General features: G+C 36.0%; 1 protein-coding gene across 1 annotated transcript in view; it reads left to right on the forward strand.

Moving 5' to 3' along the window:
- Positions 1 to 23,786, forward strand: part of MALRD1 (MAM and LDL receptor class A domain containing 1) — a 296,040-nt gene that overhangs the window by 174,556 nt on the left and 97,698 nt on the right. Inside the window, exons 28-29 of the mRNA XM_052803955.1 lie at positions 4,415 to 4,595; positions 19,212 to 19,340. Of these exons, the coding sequence (XP_052659915.1) occupies positions 4,415 to 4,595; positions 19,212 to 19,340 (310 nt within the window). The remainder of the gene's footprint in view (positions 1 to 4,414; positions 4,596 to 19,211; positions 19,341 to 23,786) is intronic.

Genomic DNA, 23,786 nt, shown 5'->3' on the forward strand with positions numbered 1-23,786 from the left:
TTGGAATACCCTCTTTGGCTGAGGATACCAGGCTGGTGGTTTAAGTGATGCAAGAATCTTGTTTATCACTCTGCTTAGCTGGAGTAGAAATGCAGACAATAAGAGGATGCAAATGGGAAACTGGATGATGACATGGTTTTAGGAATGTAAGGTAGTATCTGAGATGAACAAATCTGAACTGGAAGGAAGGCCAAGGCAAATGTAATGAGATATAAAGAAGATAATAATGTGGCTTTGATACAAAAATGTTAGTGTGAGGAAAAGAGACACTGGGATTACATGCAAGTAAGAGTAGCAAAGGATACATGGAGCCTGGGATATGATGCTTACAATGCAGAAGAGGCTTCATTTTTTTTTTTTTTTTTCTTTTCATAAAGGACCACATGTAGCTAGACTCCTGCAGGGTAACTGGAAAATGGGATTTCCACCCTGACCAACAGCCAGCATAATCAACCCACGCTCACGGAGGCAGCCCTGATACTATCCACCAAAGCCATGGACCTTAACCATCTTTTATCAGTCTGTTGGAGCATAGAGTTTGACCAGGCCTTTTGCCACCAGTCCAGGTTGAAGAGCAATTTATACACTCAGTATGAGTATGTATCAGTAGAAGAATAGCCTCATAAAAACAGAAAGAAAGGTGGAACTGTGGCCTCCAGCCTCCTCTACACTGAAGCAGATTTATTCTGATTGTCATATATCTCTTTTACATAAATATATTTATATGAGAGTGAAAAAGATCAAAAGATTTCTGGATGCAATGGACAGGTCAAAGCACAGACTGATTTTTTTTCCCCCTCAGGCCATATTTGTGTTTGGTTTAGAAGCAAACACATTCCAAAGATATGAAAGAAATGCCAAAGCACCAGACAGATTAAATGGCTGGAGAATGCAGAAAACAAAACAATAATTCATGAAATGGAATCTGCAAAGCTTACAAGCAATGATCTTCTCATGCCAAATATGTATCCAGAAGAAGTGTATAGCTTACACCCCTTAGCCAAGCCAGCTCCACTGTCTGGGCCTGGGGAGAGGAGGAGAGCCAACCTTCCTGCTTCTGTCTCCCTTTCCCACCTCTCCCTTGGCTTTTTCATGCAGACAATGTGCAGGGTTTCTGTTTTTGAAGGGACTTTTCACTCTGGATTAAAACAGCCTTCATGCAGTTATGCAGGGGATGAGGTTGCTTTTCATTTTGTTATGTACAGTTGTAGCTGAGCAAGTGAAAAATCAGCCTTTCACACTTTATGAAGTGCTGTGGTTGTACAGGAACTGCTACTGTTGAACCCAGACAGGAAAAGAAATGTCTCTCTCTTCTGCATTTTATTTGTGTACTCATATTCAAGAATTAGTGGAGTGCAAGGAGATTGCCATTTCTGTTGTAAAGTTTCTATCTGAAAAAAAATAATCTTCCTAACAAAAACGATTTCAGTGTCTCCTGTGGAAAAAAAATGTTCCAGCTCCTGTAACTGCATAAGGATTTGATTCTTTATGGCTATGATGCCATGTACAAATTGATTGCTACAACATTTTCATGTGGATGTTTCTAAAGAGACATGTGATCAGTATTACTTGTTACTTGCAGCATCCTTTACTCAAAAATCAATGTGATAAACATAAGTCTGAAGAGAATGTCATGTAATAAAATGTAATGTGAAATCAATCAAAATCAGACTAACAGCAGACCTGAGGTTCATATTCTGGTTAACTGTGCTACATTTAACATTTCCAGATTTTATATAAATATTTATCTCCATATATTTTAAGAAGTTCCACTGATTTCCATATATCCAAACTTAAACACATGTAATTTTTTTATAGAGTTGGGGCTTAACGTTGGGATAGATACAAGTTTTGATTTTTTCTCTCTCACTTAAGTGCATGAAAGAATTCCCGTATCATTTAGTATTATTATTGTCCACTTCACTTTAAGTCTTCTAAATTCACCACTAATACACAGCACTGATCTACTTTTGTAAAATTAATCAGTGATTTCTTATAAATAATGTTTGGGAAATTTTTCTATTCCAAAGAGTTCTTAAGGGCAGATAGAAAAGCTTCCAGATACAACAAATGGATTAAATGTCAAAAAGTGCTTCTGTTCTGAGTTTTGTTTTTGTATTCCATGTTGGAGACCTTTAAGCCAAATGTAACTCATCATAACAATCCATTTTATTCACATAATGGATGGATGGAAGATGTTTGCAGACTAACCAAGTTACCCCAATAATATGTAATACTCCATTGGAGGTTATTAAAAAATATCACAATCAATGGAATAGATATTGTTGAGTGACTGAAATAATTAAGTTAAATTGTTGACTACATATTTGATGAACAGGAATAATATGAGTAAAGTTAAGATAGGTTTGCCAAACTGTTTTACCACTGTTAAAATCACCTTCAATTACCGTATCTACTCTTTTTGAGCTCAGTGTTAACGTAGAGTCTCTACGCTGTGTTTCCAGGTTGAAATGTAAGTGGAAGTTTTAGAAAGAGTATCACACTCATTTTGATTCCAGTCCCCCTTAACTGCATTGATTATAGGCCTGAAAGGGGTTCCTTCACTGGAAGGGTGGTCAGTCACTGGAACAGGCTCCCCAGGGAAGTGGTCATGGCACCAAACCTGTCAGAGTTGAAGGAGCATCTGGATGATACTCTTAGTCATATGGTTTAGTTTTAGGTAGTCCTTCAAGGAGCAGGGAGTTGGACTCGGTAATGCTTTTGGGTCCCTTCCAACTCCAGATTTTCTATGATTCTATGAAATGAATGTATCTCTGTTGTGATGGCAGATAGAGTCAGGAGTCTCACTGGGAGAAATACATTGAGAAAATCATAACAATCATAACCATTCCATTGTCATCAACTGTGGAATTAGAGGTGCAAAGCACCAGAAAGGCCCTATTATATTATTTTCTCTTTAACGGACTGTGTCATTGGCTTTAAACCAATGAGACATAACTGAAGAAACAATGCCTAAACTTGCCTCTGTAGGTGCTTGTGTGCTCAGTCATCGTGACTTATAAAGGGCTGCTTCACCACCGGTCCAACACCATTAGTGGTGTGCAGCAATAGAGTTGTTCAGCTGAGTATCTATGACTTTACATGCAGTTATGGAGAGCCTTCACTGTATTTTCTTTCCTATTTAGCAATTTAAGTGAAGTTAGTTTTCAACTAACTCCTTTACAGTTAATGATGATTTTCCAGAACACCATCATCAAGCCACACTTCAGTATCTGTATGTTTTGGTAGGTCTGAAGACCTCCTTCTAAAAGATTCAACAATTCTGTGAGGTTCCTGATTCAGAAACAACTGATATAATATTTTTGTGCATGCTTGTCTGCACTTTCCTATTCAGAGTATAATATCTAAAGCACCAAGATTCATTTTCTCATCATAAATGTGCATAACACAATCTTATTAACATAAATCTGATCTAACAGGTTCATCATGTATAAAGAAATGTAATTAGTTTGCTTCCCTGCCTATTTTTACAGTTGTCTCTATTTTCCTTAGATTTTGCTTGCTCATGTACTACTTTCTTAGAACCTTTGTTATGCATTACATTTAGCTGTTTGGTGCATCGCACAGTGTTTTTATTAACCCTAGATGGAGTACTAATGGGTTTTGATAAGAAAAGACTAGCAAAAAATTTCTCATTTACAGTTTGGATGATTAGTCACACAGTCATAAAGAAAAATAAATTTGGACACATACAAAGCTTCTGTAAATATTTACTTTCAGCACCATCATATATATGTATCATCCATTCATAGCAATTGAAACTGGTGCATCTGCATTAAAAAATGAAGCATGCTGTTTGCTGCTGACTTGCCAGTTAGGTGATATGATTGGACATTTAAAGAAAAGCTTTAAAATATATTAGCATATTTGAAAGTCAGAATACTCTTATTTACCTTCAAATAAACTATACTAAACATATGATTATCTTATATTTGTTAGTTTTTCCTCCCTTGTATTACCATTGTCACAACTGTTTAAAGATTCTACCTATCTGATACCCTAATTTTAAAATGGTAGACTAACTTTGCATCCAGTAATATATTCTAAACACAAAGAATGAATCTCAGGATTATATAAAGTTAAATACAACTCTACCAAAATGGACTGTTTTGGAGTTCAATCATACACATAGTAATTTCTGTACCAAGACTCCATCTACTATTGATGTTTATGTGATTTGTATGACATTCATCTCATTTAACTACTTTTCTTATTATCATAGCAAAGCACATGTTTACCATTTATTGACAAAACTGAAGGGGTGTCTTCTAGTCTTCTCTCCATTTGTTTTTTGGGGTTTTGGGAGGGTTGGTTTTTTTTTTTTATCCAAAACTGGCATTTGATAATCTGTACTTACATGTATCTTACTATATATATTTTATTCAAACTTCAGACTGATGATGGGATTTTGAAAATATGGAGTGAATCGGGAAATCATGGTGATGAGTGGAAGAAAGTCAAGTTACATTTGGGGAAACTGAGGAATTTTGAAGTTATCTTTGAAGGCATTCGTACCAGAGACCTAGGAGGCGGAGCAGCAATAGATGACATAGAGTTCAACAACTGTACCACAAGTAAGTTCAAGAGGGAAGTTTCTAGAGGAATGCTAAAGGAGATGTAGGATTTTCTTGCTTGTTTTTAAATACATCACGGTTTTACTGTTTTAATCATAATGTCACTGTTCATAAAATCAGTTATGAATATATTGTTTCACTCTTATGACTCCAATACCATTTTCTGCTCATAGAGAAAGTCTTGTATTAGTGCAGCGTTCTCACACCAAATTATTGCAGATAAATTCAAGAAATGCTTGAGGTTTTGTTTCCTTAATTTGTTTGGTTTTGAGTAAAAACTTTCCTTCTTTAATTCATTGGTAAGTTACTGAGGCTCTGATGTTTTGTGTAGTCATTTTATATAAATTATGTCAGATTATATCAGGTGAAGCCTGTGGTGTCCCTGTTTTATTGTAAAGTCTCTTGCCGTAAAAATGAGTTGAGACTACAAATGAACCACTGTCACTATTCCTTTTCCCAGTTCAGTTCAAGTGTTAAGGCCAGCAAAGTAAAGAAAACCTTTGACTCCTTCACAGGGTATGCATTCTATTTAATTCATCTCTTTGTGGACATAGGCTAAAATAGGAACAGAGTTTACCTTTAAAAAAAAAAAAGTAGTAAGAAACTGGGTGGATTGTGGCTTCCATCAAGAAAAGATGTGGTCTTTATCCCTGGTAGGAAACACTGTGACACAATATAAGTGGAGTTGTTGAGTAAGATGATCATTACTGATGCCACATATCAACACTGTGTGAATTTTGGGGAAATTGTTTGGGCAAGCTTTAATCTCCTGCCATGGTCTGGATACCCATTATCAGCTGGAGCATGGAAAGTGCACTTCTGGAGAGCATCTTTTGACTAGTTTAATCTGAAAAATGCAGGGTTTGCATTCAGAAATTGCTCTGTGGTGTAAATCAAAGAATGGAGACCGGATACAACTTGGGACCTACTTCAGAACTGCACTTTAATAAAACTCTAAGGCAGATGTAACCTTAAAAGCTCTTCCAGACACATGAATCCTAGTGATTCACTTGTGCTTTTTCTAATTGTTTCATTGTCCCTATTGCTATGTGTGTGATTATTCTCCAAAGGACAAGGATAGATGGATAAGGATGCCCTGGTAGGAGATGAGAGGTCAACATTCACCTATCATCTTGAATAACAAAGAGGATGTTGATCTCTCTTGCAATTTGTTGCCAGGTTGTGCTCAGATGTATTAATTCATACAGTGGGGTCTAGTTAAAACACATTTCTGGGATTCTATCCCATTTTGGGCGTACAACAATTTAGACACTTCATTTCACAGTCAGATTCATGACGACATTCAGCAAATAAAAATAGCAGGATTTTTTTTTTAAGGAGGAAGAAAACTCCCTGTTAAGTTCATAAAGATGATATCAGCACATCTTCATATAACATAAAAGTATTTCTGCTTTCTCTTAAATCCACATATTTTATAATAACCTGAAAATAGACATTATATAAACATAACTGGAAATATTTCAGAGAGTTGTCATTGCAAGGAAGGAAATTGTGTCAATAGGGAGTTGGAAAGCTGTCGTATGAAGGATCTTAAATCCCTTAAAATGTTAAGACTGCTGAAATTTAGTTTTAGTCTATGACCCTACAAATCTGAATGTTAATAGTGTTTTATAACTAGTCTTGCATTAAAATACCTTTGCAGTGAAACGGTTCGGAAAGTAACTTGCGTTTATTACTATATAGCAACTATTTGCTTTACAGCACTGCTTCAGCAAGAGCCTCTGTCGGGAAAGCAGTTGCATCATGTACTCTGACTACTTTCACATACTTACAGCTTCAGCATAGTAATATTTCTGTGTATTTTGCAGAAAATTATTGTTTATGAAAATGGATGATTAAGAGGAGGCTTTTCTCATAGAAGATTGAAATACACAGTTGAAGCTCAATATACAATACAAATTTTTTAAAGATTGAATTAGAAAAGTTGGAAACCCAAGATGCTAATCCTTTATAGAGCTGTCACTTGCATGGTGGATGTTTTTGCACTGTAATAAGGTACAGTCTTTATACAATCAAAAACGTTCACTTGCAGCATCTCCGATAGTGTATGCTAGGCACTGCAGGGTTTTCATTAAAGTTTAGGTGTATGTAATCCTTGGGAATGTGTTTAAGCTTATGTCTTTGCTTTTCAGCAGGATCAGAGGCCTATCATATATGTGCTTTTTAACTGTATGTATGTGTATGTGTGCAAATGCTTGTCTGTAAAAAAAACAAAACAAAGAAACACACCCCCACCAATGATTTTCCTTTCTCTACAATGATATTTAAGCTCAAACCTAAGTGAAGAAGGAATCATTGCATTGTCTTTAGCGCCTTTCACATCAGCTCCATGTATGATTTTTTTGCCTTCTACTCCACAAGTTGAGATCCGCTTGCTTAATTTTCTCAAGACTTTTGGTATGCTGACCTTCCTCTTGGCACGATGACATGAAGGAGCCTGGTCTGACCTTTTTCATTCTTGTTGCTATTGATTCTTTACCTTTGCAGAACAAACAAACAAAATACATTTTGCCAGATTTTCAAAAACAACATTTCCCATCTGACCCAAGCCTGGGGCATTCAGGATAGAGAAAGCATGTCATGTCTAAATTGTTTTTTTGCAGCACAGGGTTCACAGTTTTATTGTGTCTGTTGTAACAAAGTTAAAAGACAGCAAACACAATCTTACTGTGGCCAAACTCAAGGAGAAGAGTAGCATACAAACCAGAAGGGGTCAGGGGTTTCTTCTCAACAAAATGACTTGATTTACAACACTTATTCATGTACTGTGTTTGTAGCTGTAGAATTGCTGAGCTAGACACATGACCAGGGTCCTCTAGGGGAACTGAAGACTACATCTGCATTTTCTACTGGGACTTACAAGGTTAAACTAAAATCTTATATAATATCATGGATATTCTGGCCATGGTAATTACATAAGCAGAGGAATAGACCGTGCACAGAAAAAACTATAAGATAATTGAAAATAATTAAAACTTGAATAACAGGTTTGAAATAAACAGAAAGGAATGGAAATGAGAAAGCCTTAAATTGCATGGGAAATAATTGAATGTTTAGCGGATTCCCAGCAGATGGCATGTAGTGGTGGAGACGAATTTTAGAGCAATTCTGGAGCTTTCAGATATTTTGGGATAGCCGCCACCTCACAGACTGTCCTTTTGGAAGCTGCTGAATGGTATTCCTAGATCACGGTTTACAGTCAACACAATAAAATAATTGCCTCTCTGCAGAAATAATGCACTCAAGGGGAGAGAGTGAAGAGGGAAGAGAGAGGCACTCTGTGTGAGGATTTTTGACATGAATATTAAAACTGCTTTTATGCAGTATGGTAATATTCAGTGGTTATAGCAGAGTTTAATAAATCAAAAGACTTATTTTATTGTATATGGGTTTTCCTTCAGCTTGCTTTCATACCGTGTGTTACAGAAAGAAGCTGTACACATCATGAGGGAATCTGCATGGAGGTGAATTAGCTCTGCAGACTTCTTCACTCTTCACTTACATAGCTGTGATTTACATAGCTCATTATATGAGGATTTTCAATGGACAAAAGAGAATCTTTTCACTATTTCCTTTTAAAAATTAATTAGTTAAAAGCTTCTGTATCAGTAGAATACTACAGATAACTTTATTTATTATGATCTGAGCTTCTGGGGAGCTATCCTGCAAGGTTCGTTTCCCTCAGGTCTCACTAATTTCTGTGAAAGTGAAGGTCAAGAAGCAACTGTGGATTTATTGGAAATGTGAGAGGTCTTGGAAATATTGTCAGAGATAGAAAAAAAGAGGGTATAAAAGAGTCTTATCAGTTAGTTGTGAGAGGGTAAGTTATGTTTTGATAGCAAAAAAAATTTAAATTCCAAATCTGGTATCTTTTTATTTTGCAGGTTTAATTGAAAGATGTGAAAAATAGTGGAGTCACATCACAGACAAAGATTGTTCTTAATATTAAGTTAATTAATTTACTGATTAATTACATTTGAATTTTTTTTTCACCTTCTTGTACAATAATTCTTTATACAACTTTAGTGACAGACTATCCTATGTGACCTGAATGGAGTTTAGAGTGGTCATCTCTTGAACTTTTTAATAATTAGCTTTGACCATGCATGAGGTTATTTGCAGGCTAGAAAAAAATGCTTGCAATTTTGCCTTAATAAAAAGGTAAAATACCTATGAGTATTGTACAGAATAATCCCTAATGATAATTTTATTTTTGAGACTTCTGACACTTATCTTCATGATAACATCTTCTAAAAATCCTGTCAGAAATAAGCTGTGGTCTGGTAACCTTAAAGAGCACTTCAAGCACTATTGATTTGCTTTTCCAGCTGATGGCTCGCTGTCATATAATAGTGAATCAAGAGCGCAACTCATCAGACATGCTCTTGCCAGTAGTCTGAATTTTATACCTCTCTAATTTCAAAGAAAAGGAATCCTGTACTCGAGATAGAAAACACAGAATATAAGCATGGACATATACCTTATCCAGCCATATCATACATACTGATTTTGGCATCCCAGGGCAACACCTGAAAAAACAACAGTGATAGATGAGTGAAAATAAGTGAGTCATAACTCTAAATTCAAATTAAACAGAAATTTCTAGAATAGTTGATTATTTAGTTGATGTATGTATTTTTTCTCGCAATTCAGTGTGATAAAAGTACAGGAAGAAGAAAGAGCCATTACAGCTCCAGTGATCTCTGTGGGTTACCTGTTTGGGATCAGACTTCACAAGCTTTTCTTCTCAGATTTAAGGTAAATAGGATACACATTCAGTCATACTTGAAGTGTCATTAAAATTATATTTATTTTTTAAAAGAAAGCAAATCAAAATGCCCAAGTACTCCTATTAATAGGAAATTGATTTACCAAATTGAGCTGAACAGAAATTTTCTTTAAAATATAATCAAGCTTGCTTTGCCTGGTGGTAAACTTTTTCTTTCCCTTTCTCCTCATATATTTGTCTTCCTCCTCACCTACTGTTTATGGCAAAGACCACAGGTGAAGGTACTGCAATCCTTTGAATGACTTTGCTTCCATGCTCCCATCAACAAGAAGCTTTGAAAGTCTCAGCAGAGAAATCCTTTCTCATAAGAATTCCATCCTAGCTTTGCAGATCAGAGAGAAAACAACTAAAACATCCTAGTGTTTGGGTGCGTAGGCCAACTTTTTTACTTTTAAAATAAGCCAGTTTCTTTGAATCCTCAGCTATGTATCATGCAAAGCTTTACATTTAGTGGAGAATTTAGTTCTTTCTGCTCAGACACTTGAGAAAAGTTCAAACTCTTATAACAGAAATATTCAGTACAAACCTGGCCCTGAAGTGAGAGGGAAGGGAATTCAGGCAGAGAAAGCTGCCAGAGCTGATTTAGTCACTCAAGATATATATTTATATTCAGCCAGAATGTATGTCCAGTTACCTGGGTTTTTTGATCTTTTTTTTTCCTCTTCAAAATATTTTACTATTTTATGATGTTTTTCACCTGTTTTTATAAATAGGTCAATGCCAGGGTGTTCTGACATGGGACTCTGGAATTGCATCACCTGGCTAAAACTTCCCAGTAAATGTGCTGAAATTAATGGTAAAATTCTTATTTGTTAGTCTAATGTTTGGATTAAGTCTTTAGAAGGAAATTATTCCTTGATTTCATGGTGAGCTATCAATTTACAAATTGCTGATATCTTTTGAATCTGCTTCTACTGTAGAGGAAGAAAGCTCATTTTGAGAAGTCTAGTAATTTTTTGGTTACAGTAACCAACCATTTGGTAACCTAATTTGAGTTACAGCAACATACATTAACGTGAATGTGCTTTATCGTTTTTGAGTGAAAATCTTACTGAACTCAGATCTCATTACACTCAGCAGAGGGTACAGATGACACACAAATTAGTTCTAGGCAAGAAATGATCTCCCTTCTGGATATGTGAAAGTCACCCACAGCTGCCTTCCACAGGATGTCCTGAATGCCCTCGTACAATGGACTCAGTGGGGCAGCGTGCTCGGGAGAGATGCGGAGGAAATACATGCTCCCTCAACCCAGTTTGCCAGGGCTGCCAGAGTTACGCTGAGGAAAGACCTGAATTCCTCATAAGTCATGTTATGTACAAGGTGATTGCTTAAACGGCATTCCGTATTAAGACTTTCTAGAAACGTATGAAAAAATATAAATTCATTTTTACCGAAAAAGCAAATATTATATAGCCTGGCTTCAGGGAATGAATAATATTGGATTTGACAACCTTCTTTGAAAAGGTTAAAAGAACAGAGAGAAGAGAAATATGGCACCAGCTTGAAAATCACAGTATTCTCTAGTTTTTATTACACTGTACAGAAGTCATTTACACACCTGTAATACTCCAGGATTGCTATTTCTGTTTGAGATTATGTAAAAAATGCATGAGAGCTCATGTGAAACTTTTGAAGAAAAGTTGCTGACTTCAGAGATACTTTGGTTTGGTAGTAGGTCGCTGCAAAAGCAGCTTTTCAGTATAAAACAAAAATCTCGTCATTTTGACATTCACTTTACATATTACTTACTCTTCATATCCGATGGTAAATTTCTTAACTCCATATATTTCAAATGGGCCACAAGAGAAGACTTTTCATGGCTAGTAAAACATACAGGATAGAGATGGCCAGATTTTAATTTTTTTTTGTAACCTCACAATCATTGTCTATAAAGGTGGTACTAGAATAATGAACACTGCCTTGGCCTGAGTTCATTTTCATATGAAATTACTGTAGAAGGTAGGCACCCTTCCAGTACAAATAAACTGCATGTAACAGTTGATCTTCTGTAACCTATCATACACCTCCATGCAATATGACACCCAAGATGAATTTCACATCTAATGATGATTCTGCAGAGCCAGGGAGAGCATTCAGCTGAGGAAGTGTCTCCTTGTTGCAGATAATTGTGACTTGTACCTGTGTGCTGTACTCCATTGGTCTGTCACAACAACCCCTGTGGACCACATTAGGACAAGTCCATGTATAAAAACAAAATATTCACATGAGATGCTTCTAAGAAATCTGTGATAAGGGGAGAGAGTGCTGTGATTGAGTGGTTTGGATTGATTCTGCATCACAGTGGAAACAACGGCTTGACAGTAATTTTGTAGGGTAAATATCATTAAAAAGCTCTAAAAATAATCTGTTCAGCTGAACTTTCTAGGGTGTAATATAGCTCTACACTGGAAACAGGGTGGAGGGGAGACAGGGAGGGGAAAAAGGACCAAGCAGTAGAGACCACCTGTCAAATTGCTTCAGGAAATATTTATCTCTAGTTAAACAGGTTCATAATTACTGGGAAATAGAATTTTCTGCAAAAGCATTACTTGATTTTTTACCTTATCTCCTCTTCTCCCTTTCTTTTACCACTTGCAGGCTCCAAAAAGATAAAGCCTAGAACACCAGATCTCACTCATTGCTCAGTACTCAGTGCTTCTCCCTAGTGTCTTCTTTAGTATTAAGCAAAATATGGGAGCTCCCTACATGAGGATACTGTGAGCATGAGCTCCTTATCCTGCTGATACACTCTACGCCAAGGCTGGCCTTTCAGTCTTAATCAAATATAAAAACTTCTGTCCTTGTCTGGTGTGGGTTTATATACTCCATAATATCAGCACTAGAAATTGAAGAGAATTTCTCTCTTATCTTTAGTATTGCTTGAGCCAGAGCCGGTGGTACATTTCCAGAACCTATGGATGAATTTTTTATTCTTCCAGTTTATGTGGTGGCCTTGGGCACCATAATACTACTTGCTTTGAGCATCTTTAGGAAGTCCATTGGCAGACTTTTGCATCTACAGGTGAAATTCTCTCCTAAGAGTCAATATAATTTGTTAGATCTGCTGTTTATGTCAGAGCCAATGCATATCTGTGAATTAAATCTGGCCTTTTAAGTGACACATTCTGTGAGGAGAATTCCCTATGGTTTTTGAATTACAAAAAGAACCTTATTTGAAATTATATCTAGCTTGCACAAGTAGAAACTTTTCATCTAGTTTTCCCTGCAAAAGATTGCCAAGGTCATCCATGGACAGAAACATTATTGATGAGTTTGCTAATAGGGTTTTAATGTTCTATAAAAAAAGTCAGGTAGAAAAGGGTACTGAACAATTGGGGTAAGCAAATGAAAAGCTTGATGCAAATTGTGTTTCATAATTTCTGAACTTCAGAATACTGAGTACAGTTGAGTTCCAGTTCTAATGAAACTTTCTAGGAACTTACATTTTATACATTTGATTTAAACAAAGGGTGAAACTTGGAAAGTAAAGTTCCTTCACTGAATAATATTTTCAACAAAACATTTTTAATTTTTTAATCTTTGATTATTCCTGTATCTCAAGTATTGTGGAAGAGGGGAGGGAAGTGATATAAGTACTCTCACTATACAACACAATTTAAACAAAAAATAATAGAAAGAGGTGAATTTTCAACTGTAATTTGAAAACATTTCTACTCAGAAAGAACCTTAATTTCTAAAAAGACAAATAGGGGGAAAAAAGTCTCATTTCCCTTGAATATATGTTGCATATTTCATTTCATACTGTTGACATGGTTGTAGAGTATTGTTGAGTGAGTGCGTGCATTCCTCTCGGAGAGCAGAGATGAGACTCTTGGTAAACAGCAGCTCAGTGTACTTGACCTTGAGTTACACGTTGCTTTTCAAAACAGTTCAAGGTCTTGTTCACTGCAGCCTTTAGCAACCGTAATAACTTGGGATTCACCCTATGCCTTTCGCAAGCACAAAGCACTGGCCAAACATAACCTCTGACAACCTATGTGAGTCTTAAGTGTTGTAATACAACACGGCAAGAGCATCTCTTCTTTTTGGCTGTGTGATCAATCAGTTCTTTCATGATAAATATTTTAAATAGGAGAACATTCAATGCATCAACCTGATACCCAATCTATGAAAGTTACTGGTATCTATCAGCCTAAAAAATTTTTTGAAGCTATCTACTTTGTTTCAGACAATCAAGATCTACATCTTTTAGAGCTGATATTTGGCCTGTCTGGTTCTTTCGATGATTTTCAATGTGCTGGATACCACAGGAATATTTTCGTCTTACAAAGCATTGGTCAAAGAAAGCTCTTGTACTTTTAGAGTCAGAGAAATAGTCACTGGCCCAGTGCTGTCCTCTAGTAGCAAACCTAAAGGAAAGTAGGCCATCTTCATCAGTTCTTTCATAGCCAATCTTTTCCTGGTAACTGAAACAAAGTGTCTGCTGGGTTAATAATGTTGTATTTATCAGCTATCTCCAAATGAATCTTGTCATGTCTATAAATTCTGTGAGTACCATATGAGCTAGTCTTCCATACATAACATGTACTGGAGATGGATATAAATATATAGCTTGTGATGCATCCACAGTAGAGTCACAATTTATTTGTGGTATGCATGATGTGCATCTGTGTCTTGGTTGTTTTCTATGTATATACAAATATACACGTATTCTTACTAGGGAAGGGCTTATCTTTGCTGGCATTCTGAGAATTACATTGTGCAGAACGAAATATGTAGAAATGAAAGCAAGTGTATGTAAATGCAAGTTCTATGGCAACCATCATAAACATGCTTCTTTTGTAGGGTTTAGTGATCCAAAAGCCAAGCCAGTTCTATTGGTCTCTTAAAAACTACTTAGAAGATTTTATGGCTCTTTGCTGCATCAATCCAAATTGTACTTAATTGAAAAGTGATATCCTGTGTATGCTTTTTCCTTTTCAAGTACTGCCATTTCATTTGGCATAGGGATTTGCATAACGTAGTCAATAGTTACTACTTCATCTAAAATATGTCCTGTGCTAATTTCTTGTGGTGTCCTGGTTTTCAGTAAATGCTGCAGCTCCAAGGGGAAAACAAATAAATGGTGGGGGGGAGTGAGTGAGCGGCTGCGTGGTGTTTAGTTGCTGGCTGGGGTTATGGAATACACCGTTGGCCAGTTTGGGTCAGGTGCCCTGGCTGTGTCCTGTGCCAACTTCTTGTGCCCCTCCAGCTTTCTCACTGGCTGGGCATGAGAAGCTGAAAAATCCTTGACATTAGTCTAAACACTACTGAGCAACAACTGAAAACATCAGTGTTATCAACATTCTTCACATACTGAACTCAAAACACAGCACTGTACCAGCTACTAGGAAGACAGTTAACTCTATCCCAGCTGAAACCAGGACAAATGGGTATGATAAAACATTAGCTTTTTGCTGTGCCATAATAGTTGTTTTATTATTTTTTTTTTTTTAGATTTATGAGACTCTAATCCCCAATTATTTACTGTAAGAGAAAAAAAGGTGGTTTACAAGAATATGTGCTGTGGCCTGTCAACTTTGATCCAGGAGAAAATCAACAGTTTAATTGCTCCACTGATTCTTGTTAATTTAGTTATTTCTATGCTGATCTAAAGCTTGGTTGTTATCATAAGCTAGGAAATTCTTCTTTGTGTTTCTGTGTTTTGTATTCTACATTATTTTGTTTTGTTTTGGGGTGGGGTTTTTTGTTGCCTATATTCTCTTTTTGTGGGAAAGGAATGGATTGTGGTCTTTTGACTTGCAGCATATCTGTATAGTCTTCAAACCCCACAAGTTTATGGACTGAACAATTGTAGGAGAAGAGAGAGCAAAGCATAATGAAAAACAAAAGTAACTTGCCCAAGAAATGTGCAGGAGTGCAGGAAATTAATAAATATTGTTGGAGCTTCTGTTCTCACTAAAAAAACCAAACACCCCCCACCCCCAATTTTTATAGCTCTATGCCATTCCTTTATCACTCATGTTGTGCCTGTAGACCAACACTCCATATCTGTATGGATATTTTCCATGATGTAACATTATGTGTAGAACTGAGCAAACAATGAATTGTTCAGTTTAGTGGCTAAACCAAAGATTTGGAAGAAGGTCAGGTCAAAAAAGAACATTTATGGCTTTTTCATTAAGTGCAATTCCTTTCTGGTCAACAGTTTTCTTAAATTAAAATGAAATGTTTTCTTTTGCCTTTGGATATCTTAGGTCACTTCAAACTTTTCATATAGCATATTCAGAAATAAGCTTAGTACTTATCAAAAACGTTTCATCTCCCTACAATTCCTCTCATTCCCGTTGTGTGACAAATTGACATTTGTGTATCAGATATTTCACTGTTTTCCATTTTCATACATGGAAATCAGCTGATTTTTGGCTTGCTGTGGCTACTGATCCATTTAATGTTGTAGCTTATCAAAGATAACTTCAGAGTAACACCGTGAGCAAAGTACAACTGATATTTTATTTTTTTTAATTATGATTTTGTCCTAATTTATTTGGAGTGTATTCAACAGTATGTTAATTTTTTCCCTTATAGGCTTCTTGAGAGGTTGTTAGAAAAAAGAGGTGAGAAAAAAAATTTGCCATATTTACTCATGTTTTTTCTGCTCAGAAGAGATTTTTCTGTCTGTTTGGATTTTCATGGAATGTTGTGAGTTAGACTATTGGGAAAAAAATTATATATATTATTCCATGCTATATGTAATCAACCATCATCCAATACAGATCAAAGCACAACTGAGGAATAAAATCAGTCAAAAAGCTATATATTTTTACATGCAGTCCCACACAAACAACATATGCAATGAAATAAGATGTAATGAGAATTTATCATTTTATCTGAAATGTCAGCTTTAAACGTATCTTAAGCTGTTCATTAGGAGACATTGTTTTGCTTTATGCTGCAACTCCCTAGAGGGAGGTTTGAATACTGTTCTTGGAAACATCCTTCTCCAAATTCAGTCCTGATAGACTCAAACTCAGATTTTGGCAACCCTGTAATTTTGATGACAAAATTAGAAATGGGCAAGATAATATTTTGAATATCCTCTCTTTTTCTTTGTTCAAAGTGGTTTCTAACATGTTTTTTTGTTAAATTGCAGCTCAACCCTCAGAATTGAGAACATATTTTCCAATATGTTCTTCAATACATTGTTCTGATTAAATAGACATTTTATATTATATTTTAATTATATATTTAAATATTTATATTATATTTAAAGAATGGTAAAAATGAAACTTCTAAGTTGCAACTTCTGTGTGAATCTTTGTTTGGTTATTGGGGTTGTTTATGCTGAAGTTGTATTTTATGGTTAAAACCCACTGTATTTCTTGTTTTGATTTAGTTTTGGTCAGAATGAGTGTGTACTCTTGAAAGTTGATTTTTAGTGTCATTGTGACACTAAATGCTGAGTAGGAGTTTGGAATATTTAGTTTGACTATGCTATGCTAATGCTGGTATGCTAATTTTGAGAGGGATTTTATTTTTATCTCTGCCAAAGGCTGTAGCAGAATCTCCATCTTTATCATAAATGTAACCTGGTATCCCTAAAAATGACATATAAACAAGGTCTTACTCCAAAAGGATAAAATTCACGTGACTCTATGTTTGGACTTTATGGCATTCACATCTGTTGAGATACAAGTTTTCATTATGACTGTATATGGATCACATGTTTTATTTTAGGATAAGCTAAGAAATGTATAATATTCTTAAATGCTCGTTTCTGGTATGCTTGAAGTACTGTAAAGGAGCTTATAAAAAACCCCCCTGTAATTAATATTAAAGTGCTAAATATAAATGATAGAGTAACATAACATTGTCTTGATTAAAGGTGAAAGGAGGTTAAGGCGAGGAATATGATCAATCACAAAGCCATGGATTTTTAAATGTCATTCCCCTATATGGTGATAATGTACCTCTTTCATATGCAGTGAAATAAGTTGTGAAAATTATTGTACCCTAATGGCTCTGCTGTTAAGTAATTTCTGTCATTATTTAAGCCATTGAGTGACTTAAGGAAGTCACTCAATTTTCCAGTGCATCATTTCCAGTGCATGGGAGGGAATGAAGATGAGGGAGTCAGACTCTTCTCATAAGTGCCCGCTGACAAGACAGTAGGCAATGGGCACAAATTAAAAAAAACAGGAAATTTCATCTGAACACAAGAAAACAATTTTTTTTTACTGTGAGGGTGGTCAAACACAAGCACAGGTTGTCCACAGAGGTTGTTGTGTCTCCATCTGTGGATATATTCAAAATCCAACTGGACATGGTCCTGCACAACCTGCTGTAGTAGAGGCTGCTTCACAAATGCTTCAGTCAATTTTTCTCAAGTCCACTCCTCTGCTAAGGGCTTCTTGCCACTTGGATTCTCTGTAAAAAGCAGCCATAGCTTTTCCTGTATTTAAGGCATTCATGGTAATGCTGTTGTCTGTGGATTCCCTGACACATAATCAGATCAAATGGACAGTGTAAAATTAAAAACCAAAACAAGAAGACAGATACCAATTTGAAACCAGATTTTATTTATACCAATGCTCAGGGATGTATGCGCTTCAAAACTGGAAATTTAAGTCAGGTCCTGCAGGTAACCAAACAGCACGGAATTTTTTTTGAACTATCTATTCTAAATATTTGAATTACATTTTAATGCTGTGTTGTTGCTCTATTTAATATTACCTTGTGTACATGTTTAAACTAAACCAAAAATTTAGTTCTCCTTTCCTATTTTTCTTCAGTGAGAATGTAGTTCCTCAGTCTGTAAAATTCAGTAAGTACCTCTATTTGAGGAGATTAATACCCTGACAACAATAACTTCCCCTTCTGGAAATAAGGGCCTGCACAAAGATAAATATCAAAGTGTTCTGTCCAGACTGTGTTTAACAATGTGCCCTATTTTAGTCATGTTTGAAGGAAAAAATGAAACATTTTACATTGAATAGGGTGAAAATACATTCTCCTAAATGTCTTATTGCACAACTTGGAGCTCTAGACTGAAAAACAATCTTGGGTTAACAGGAGTGCATCTTAAATGTTGCATTTGGGATTATCAGAACTGTTTCAATTACTACTAATTGAAATTATGCACTCGGAGTACTGAACTAAAAAATAATTTATATAAGTTTCTTTATAGTTCAGAGATGGCTGAATCTCAGCGCTTTTTGGCCTTGGCCCTAGCACTTTATGTGCAAGTTACTAAGTTACTCTAATTTTATGTCACAATTTTCACTCACTCTCAGAGATGATAAAAAATTGTGGTAAAACAGAACCTTTTATTAAATACCATAAAAGGAATATCTGGGCAGTTCACACACTGAGAGCAGAAGTTTCTCTAAACTCTTCAAAAAAGCTAAACATCTTATAAAGGCTTTAAAAATTTATGCACTACACAAGTGTTGTATAACAGTGGTTTTTCTCAGTTTAAAATGTTCTTATTTTCCAAACGATGTCTTGTAATTATGAGCAGAATAAAGCCTTTAGCCTGTCTACTTTTCAACAGCTCACAGAACCCTTTTTAATGGAACGTGCACAACAAATACACTGGGGAAACAGTTGTGTTGATGCTGAACTGAATTTTCTTCCAGGCAAAACATCCTACCCTGGAAGCTATGGGCAAGGCCAATACAGTAGTCTAGATATGCGTAATGCACCATTAAAAGTGTGACACCAAATAACATCTGGTGGAAGCAGTAAATCACTGAAGTCATAGTCTATAATGTCTAAACAAATAAAAAAGAGCATCCTTTGATTTAATTACAATATTGATTTAAATGTCCTGTTGGTTTCAGTTGGAGAGAATCCCAGGGAATGCCCTGCCCTCACTGATTTTGTGTGTGGGAATGAGAATTGCATAGAATCTCAGTTCATCTGCGACTATAAACCAGACTGTGAAGACCTGTCAGATGAAGCTGACTGCAGTAAGTATTTCTTTGTCTATTAATGTAATCTTCAGTTAAAATTTTAACTTTAAATTCTGTAGCATAGCTTAGGTGAATTCACACAGTTGCTCAGAAAATAATTACAAGCAAGTTGCGTGTTCCCCCAACACAGAAGGTCTGACGTTTTCAGATCCTCAAGGACATTTGCTGCAAAAAGTAGTTAAGTGTGATTTAGTCACAAAAGTGTAACTTACTCAAACCAAAGATTAAATATAAAACAAAAACAAAACCAAAACAGCTTAAGGACTAAAAACATATTTAAGGAATAAAATCCATGGGTTACAATACAAATTAACTCTGAGAAGAAATGTAAACTCATTTATTAAATTGAAAGCATGCTGAGCTGTCAATGTTGAATGAAAAGCTAAGTAAGCAAATTAATGCACAATAGCATTTAGACATGATTCTGCTATAAAAAGGGATTATTTAAAAACAGGCCTGTCTTTCCTTTCAGATTAATCCTGTCTTTGTGATCTGAGTTGTGTCACTACTACATGTTCATTGTTCTTTGTTCTTGCTGCTGTTGCAGAGCTATGAAAATATTTTCTTGCTATTACTCCATTACAGAACAGTTGGACAAAATGGAATCTGTCTATATTTTTGCATTCCTAGTCAATACTGAGAGAAAATTTGTCTGTAGGTATTCTTTGCTAATGCTGTTTGAGATGGAAGGACACAGTTCAGTTGTGAAAATCTGGATCAAGTTAAGAGGCTTTCCAAATCAGATTTGAAACTCAAAAGCAGTAAAACATTGTGCCTTTGTTCCTGCTCCATGTCTTTGTTTTTTTACAGTCACTGTCCAGACCAGGCTTTTGGAGTAGGAAGCTTGAACATTCCATATGTACAGTTCAGTAATCAGTCTAATTCTTAATGTTTGAGCTGGAGGGCCAAATTCTGCCATAATGCAGATAAGATCAAAAGTAACCTTGGTAGATAAAGTAAATACATCACATGCATCAATTCAGTGCTCACATTGTGTTAAAGTGCAAGCACTCCATTGAAATCAACCAATGCTTGGTGATTCCTTGAAAAACAAAGGCATTTTCTCTTGCATGGGGTTGCTAAATGCTTTGACTGGACAGGGTTACAAAAATAATGACCCTTTATTGGCTGATGTAAATTATATTGTTTTAACCAGACAGCAGACTTACAACCTAGAATACATGTGAAGATGTCACTATAGGAGATTTAACTTTGAGTTTCTCCCTCTTTGTTGTTTTCATAAAAGTAAATAACAGTTCTGAAGTACATATGCTGAAGCTGGTGTCTCTATTTCTGTTTTCTACCTACTGCAGTGCTTTGCCTTTCAGAGAATTTTGTGAGTCATATTCATGGAAATTAATCTACATTGAATGATAACTTTAAAAGACTAGCTTTTTTTCAAGTAGATTCCAAGAAAAGATAGATTTTAAACAGGTAATCTGTATTTCTTGTATATAATGTTCATATTTTTTCAGGAGTTAGACAAAGTAAGTGCAGCAAAATACCCTGTAAACTTACCCTTGTAACATTTTACAGACCTAACAGAGACATAGTAAGGCTGAATTGCTGTCCAATGTAAACTGCGTTGTAAAGATATTCAGAAAACTATCGAGGCACTTGATTTATTCTGTAAATATTGTTACAGGATATAGTAGCTTCATTTGGAGGCAGGGGGGCAGACTGTCCTGTGTTGTCTGGAAGGACTGTGATAGAATCAGCTCTCTTCTCTTAGTCAGATAATAGACGGAAACATTTCAGGCCATAAATTATCTTGAGTCACAGTAAAGCAGCACAGTCTTTGCTATACTGCAGAAAAGCTTCTCCAAGGGAAGAAAAAAAAAATACTGATATTTGCCTTAAATAAATAGAGTGAAATATCTTTTTATTGTAGATGGAAAGGCTGTAGTTATATAAAAATGTTTTCATCAGTCTTTAGTCTTGCTGTTGCTGCAGAACTGACAAAATATCAAGTTAACAATAGAGGAGAGATACTGTAATCTGGCATACAGAATACCCAGATAAACCACAGGTATAATATTTCCCTATGTGTTATATCTTAGTTCCAACAAATGAGGCATTACATTGGGATAATCACACCTTTTCCCTGAGTGTATATCTTATAGATGGGAATGAACAACATTAATGGGCACATAATACCTTTTAGATATGGAAGCCTCATTTTTTAATGAAAAGGCAGCAGGAGCTGCTTAATCAGAAAAGAGAGCAGAACTGGCACAGAGAAAGCCCTTCAGTCTAACCTGCCCCATCACAGGTGGTTATGGCCACATTTGTCTGCAATTTTCTCCTTTTCTCTGAGCTCAAGGTCCGAGCTTATTTCACATTCTACTATAGTTTAATACCAATGTAACTCCAAAGAAGTAAATGGACCATAATCTACTCAGCAGCAATTCCTCTGTGCAGGATTTACAACAGAATCTGGATTAAATGAATTGTATCCACGTAGGCTAGTAGACTTTTTGGTTTTTTAAATAAACTCATGGAAATTACTTACTCTATGCTTCATTCAATCCAGTCAAGCAATCTTGCAAAAATTTCATTCTCTTTCAGTAACCTGCTGGAAGTACTGAGGTGAAAAAAGCACACACAAAAGCAGTTTCAATTTTCATGAATTGCAGCCAATTATACACCCAGATTTGATTAATAGCAAACCTCACTGTTGATGAAGCAACTAGAGGAGTGCTTGAATTATTGAAATAAAAGCAATTTTTCAGATAAATGGGACAATCCTCTTCTGATGGCTTCTAAATAGGGTCTGTTTACCCATAAAATAAAAAATACCCAGCAGGTGCAGATATATTGGGTGACTCTGTCAACCCTGTAAATACTGTTCATAAATATTTATTAATAATTGCTTTCTGAATGCACTGTTAAGATACTAGGGTAAAATTCCTGAAGTCAGGTAATCGATTACGAATAGTAAAAATTCCAAATGCATTTGGAATTTGATCTTGTTAGAACTGCACAAGAAAATTGTACCTGTTTCGATTAATGGGTTCCTTTCTTTGCATGCGAGGGTGTTTGCTGTGGGAGTTAGGATATACTAGGCTTACATGATGCTTGTAATGCAGTGTCAATGTGAATGCTCAGTGCATTTGTGTATACCTTTCACGATTCCCGAAGGCCATGCTGTGAATAGCACTAACACAAGCACAGAATGGTTGAGGTGGGAAGGCACCTGTGGAGATCGTCTAGTCCAACTTTCTGCTCAAAACAGGGTCCATTGCAACAGGTTGCCTAGGGCTGTGCCAGTAAGGTTTTGAATATCTCCAAGCATGGAGACTCCACAACTTCTCTGGGCAACCTGTGCCAGTGTTTGACCAGCCCGACAGTAAACAAAAGAAGTTTTTTCTTAACCTTAAAAAGTCCTTCCTGTGTTTGTGCCCATTGCCTCTTGTCCTGACACCAGGCACCACTGAGAAGAGTCTGGTCTGTCTTTGTCCTCTTTACACCCTCCCAGCAAGTAATAAATACACACTGATAAAATCCCACTGAGCCTTCTCTTCTCCAGGCTGAACAGTCCCAGCTCTCTCAGCCTCTCCTCATGAGAGACACTTTAGTCCCTTCCAGTATGGTAAAACTACATTACAGAACAGTACAGATCCTTCTCTTAGCATTCAGTGGGACATACATTATCCACTGGATCAAAATTATTCTTCTTTTAAGATATTTGTCCTATACATTTAACTAAGGTGACACATTTTTACAGAAAAGCAAGTCCACAGGGTTACAGTGTGTGTGCAGATCTTGGTCATACAAAACAGGTTTATGATAACGATAAGTCATTTTTACAAAGGATGGCATCAGTTGTTCTTGTGGCATCAAAGCAGAAAATAGGAAAAAAACAAAACAGATTACAAAAGGCAATTAAATCTATTCTTTGTATCTGTATCCTTTATACCTAGACAGTGATACATAAATGTATTTTAATGCTGCAGAACACTTCTAGGTCAAGAAGCACACTCTAAATCCTTGAATTCATTTGAGGTTCTGAAATAGTCACAGTCAGACCTGTTTCTAAAATGCACGACTGACTATGATGTTTAATAGATTGGAACCTTTTCCCAGAGTCCTCTCACAGGGGTAGTCCTTGCTCTCACTCAGCAATTGTGTAGCTGTCCCTGCTTTATCGCTAAGGAAAAGACCTTTAGAAGCCAAAGAAGAGTTTGTGATGCTATTTCATTTGTCTCTACCACAGCATTTTTATAATTTTGTTGATTAATTACTTTTCCAAAGTCACCTGAAACATCAGAGGCAGATCTAGAAATGGAAAGTTGAACGAAGATCTCTTGAATTCAGTCGGTATCCTAATCACTAGAACATCTCTCTCATCGTAAAACTGCCTTCATGCATAACACGCAATGATGAGCCAACATATGTTCATGAAAAACGCCACTGTGGAAGTGGAGTGCAGTTTAGCTAGCT

Source organism: Harpia harpyja, chromosome 1 (genome assembly GCF_026419915.1).
Source record: "Harpia harpyja isolate bHarHar1 chromosome 1, bHarHar1 primary haplotype, whole genome shotgun sequence".
Taxonomy (NCBI): domain Eukaryota; kingdom Metazoa; phylum Chordata; class Aves; order Accipitriformes; family Accipitridae; genus Harpia; species Harpia harpyja.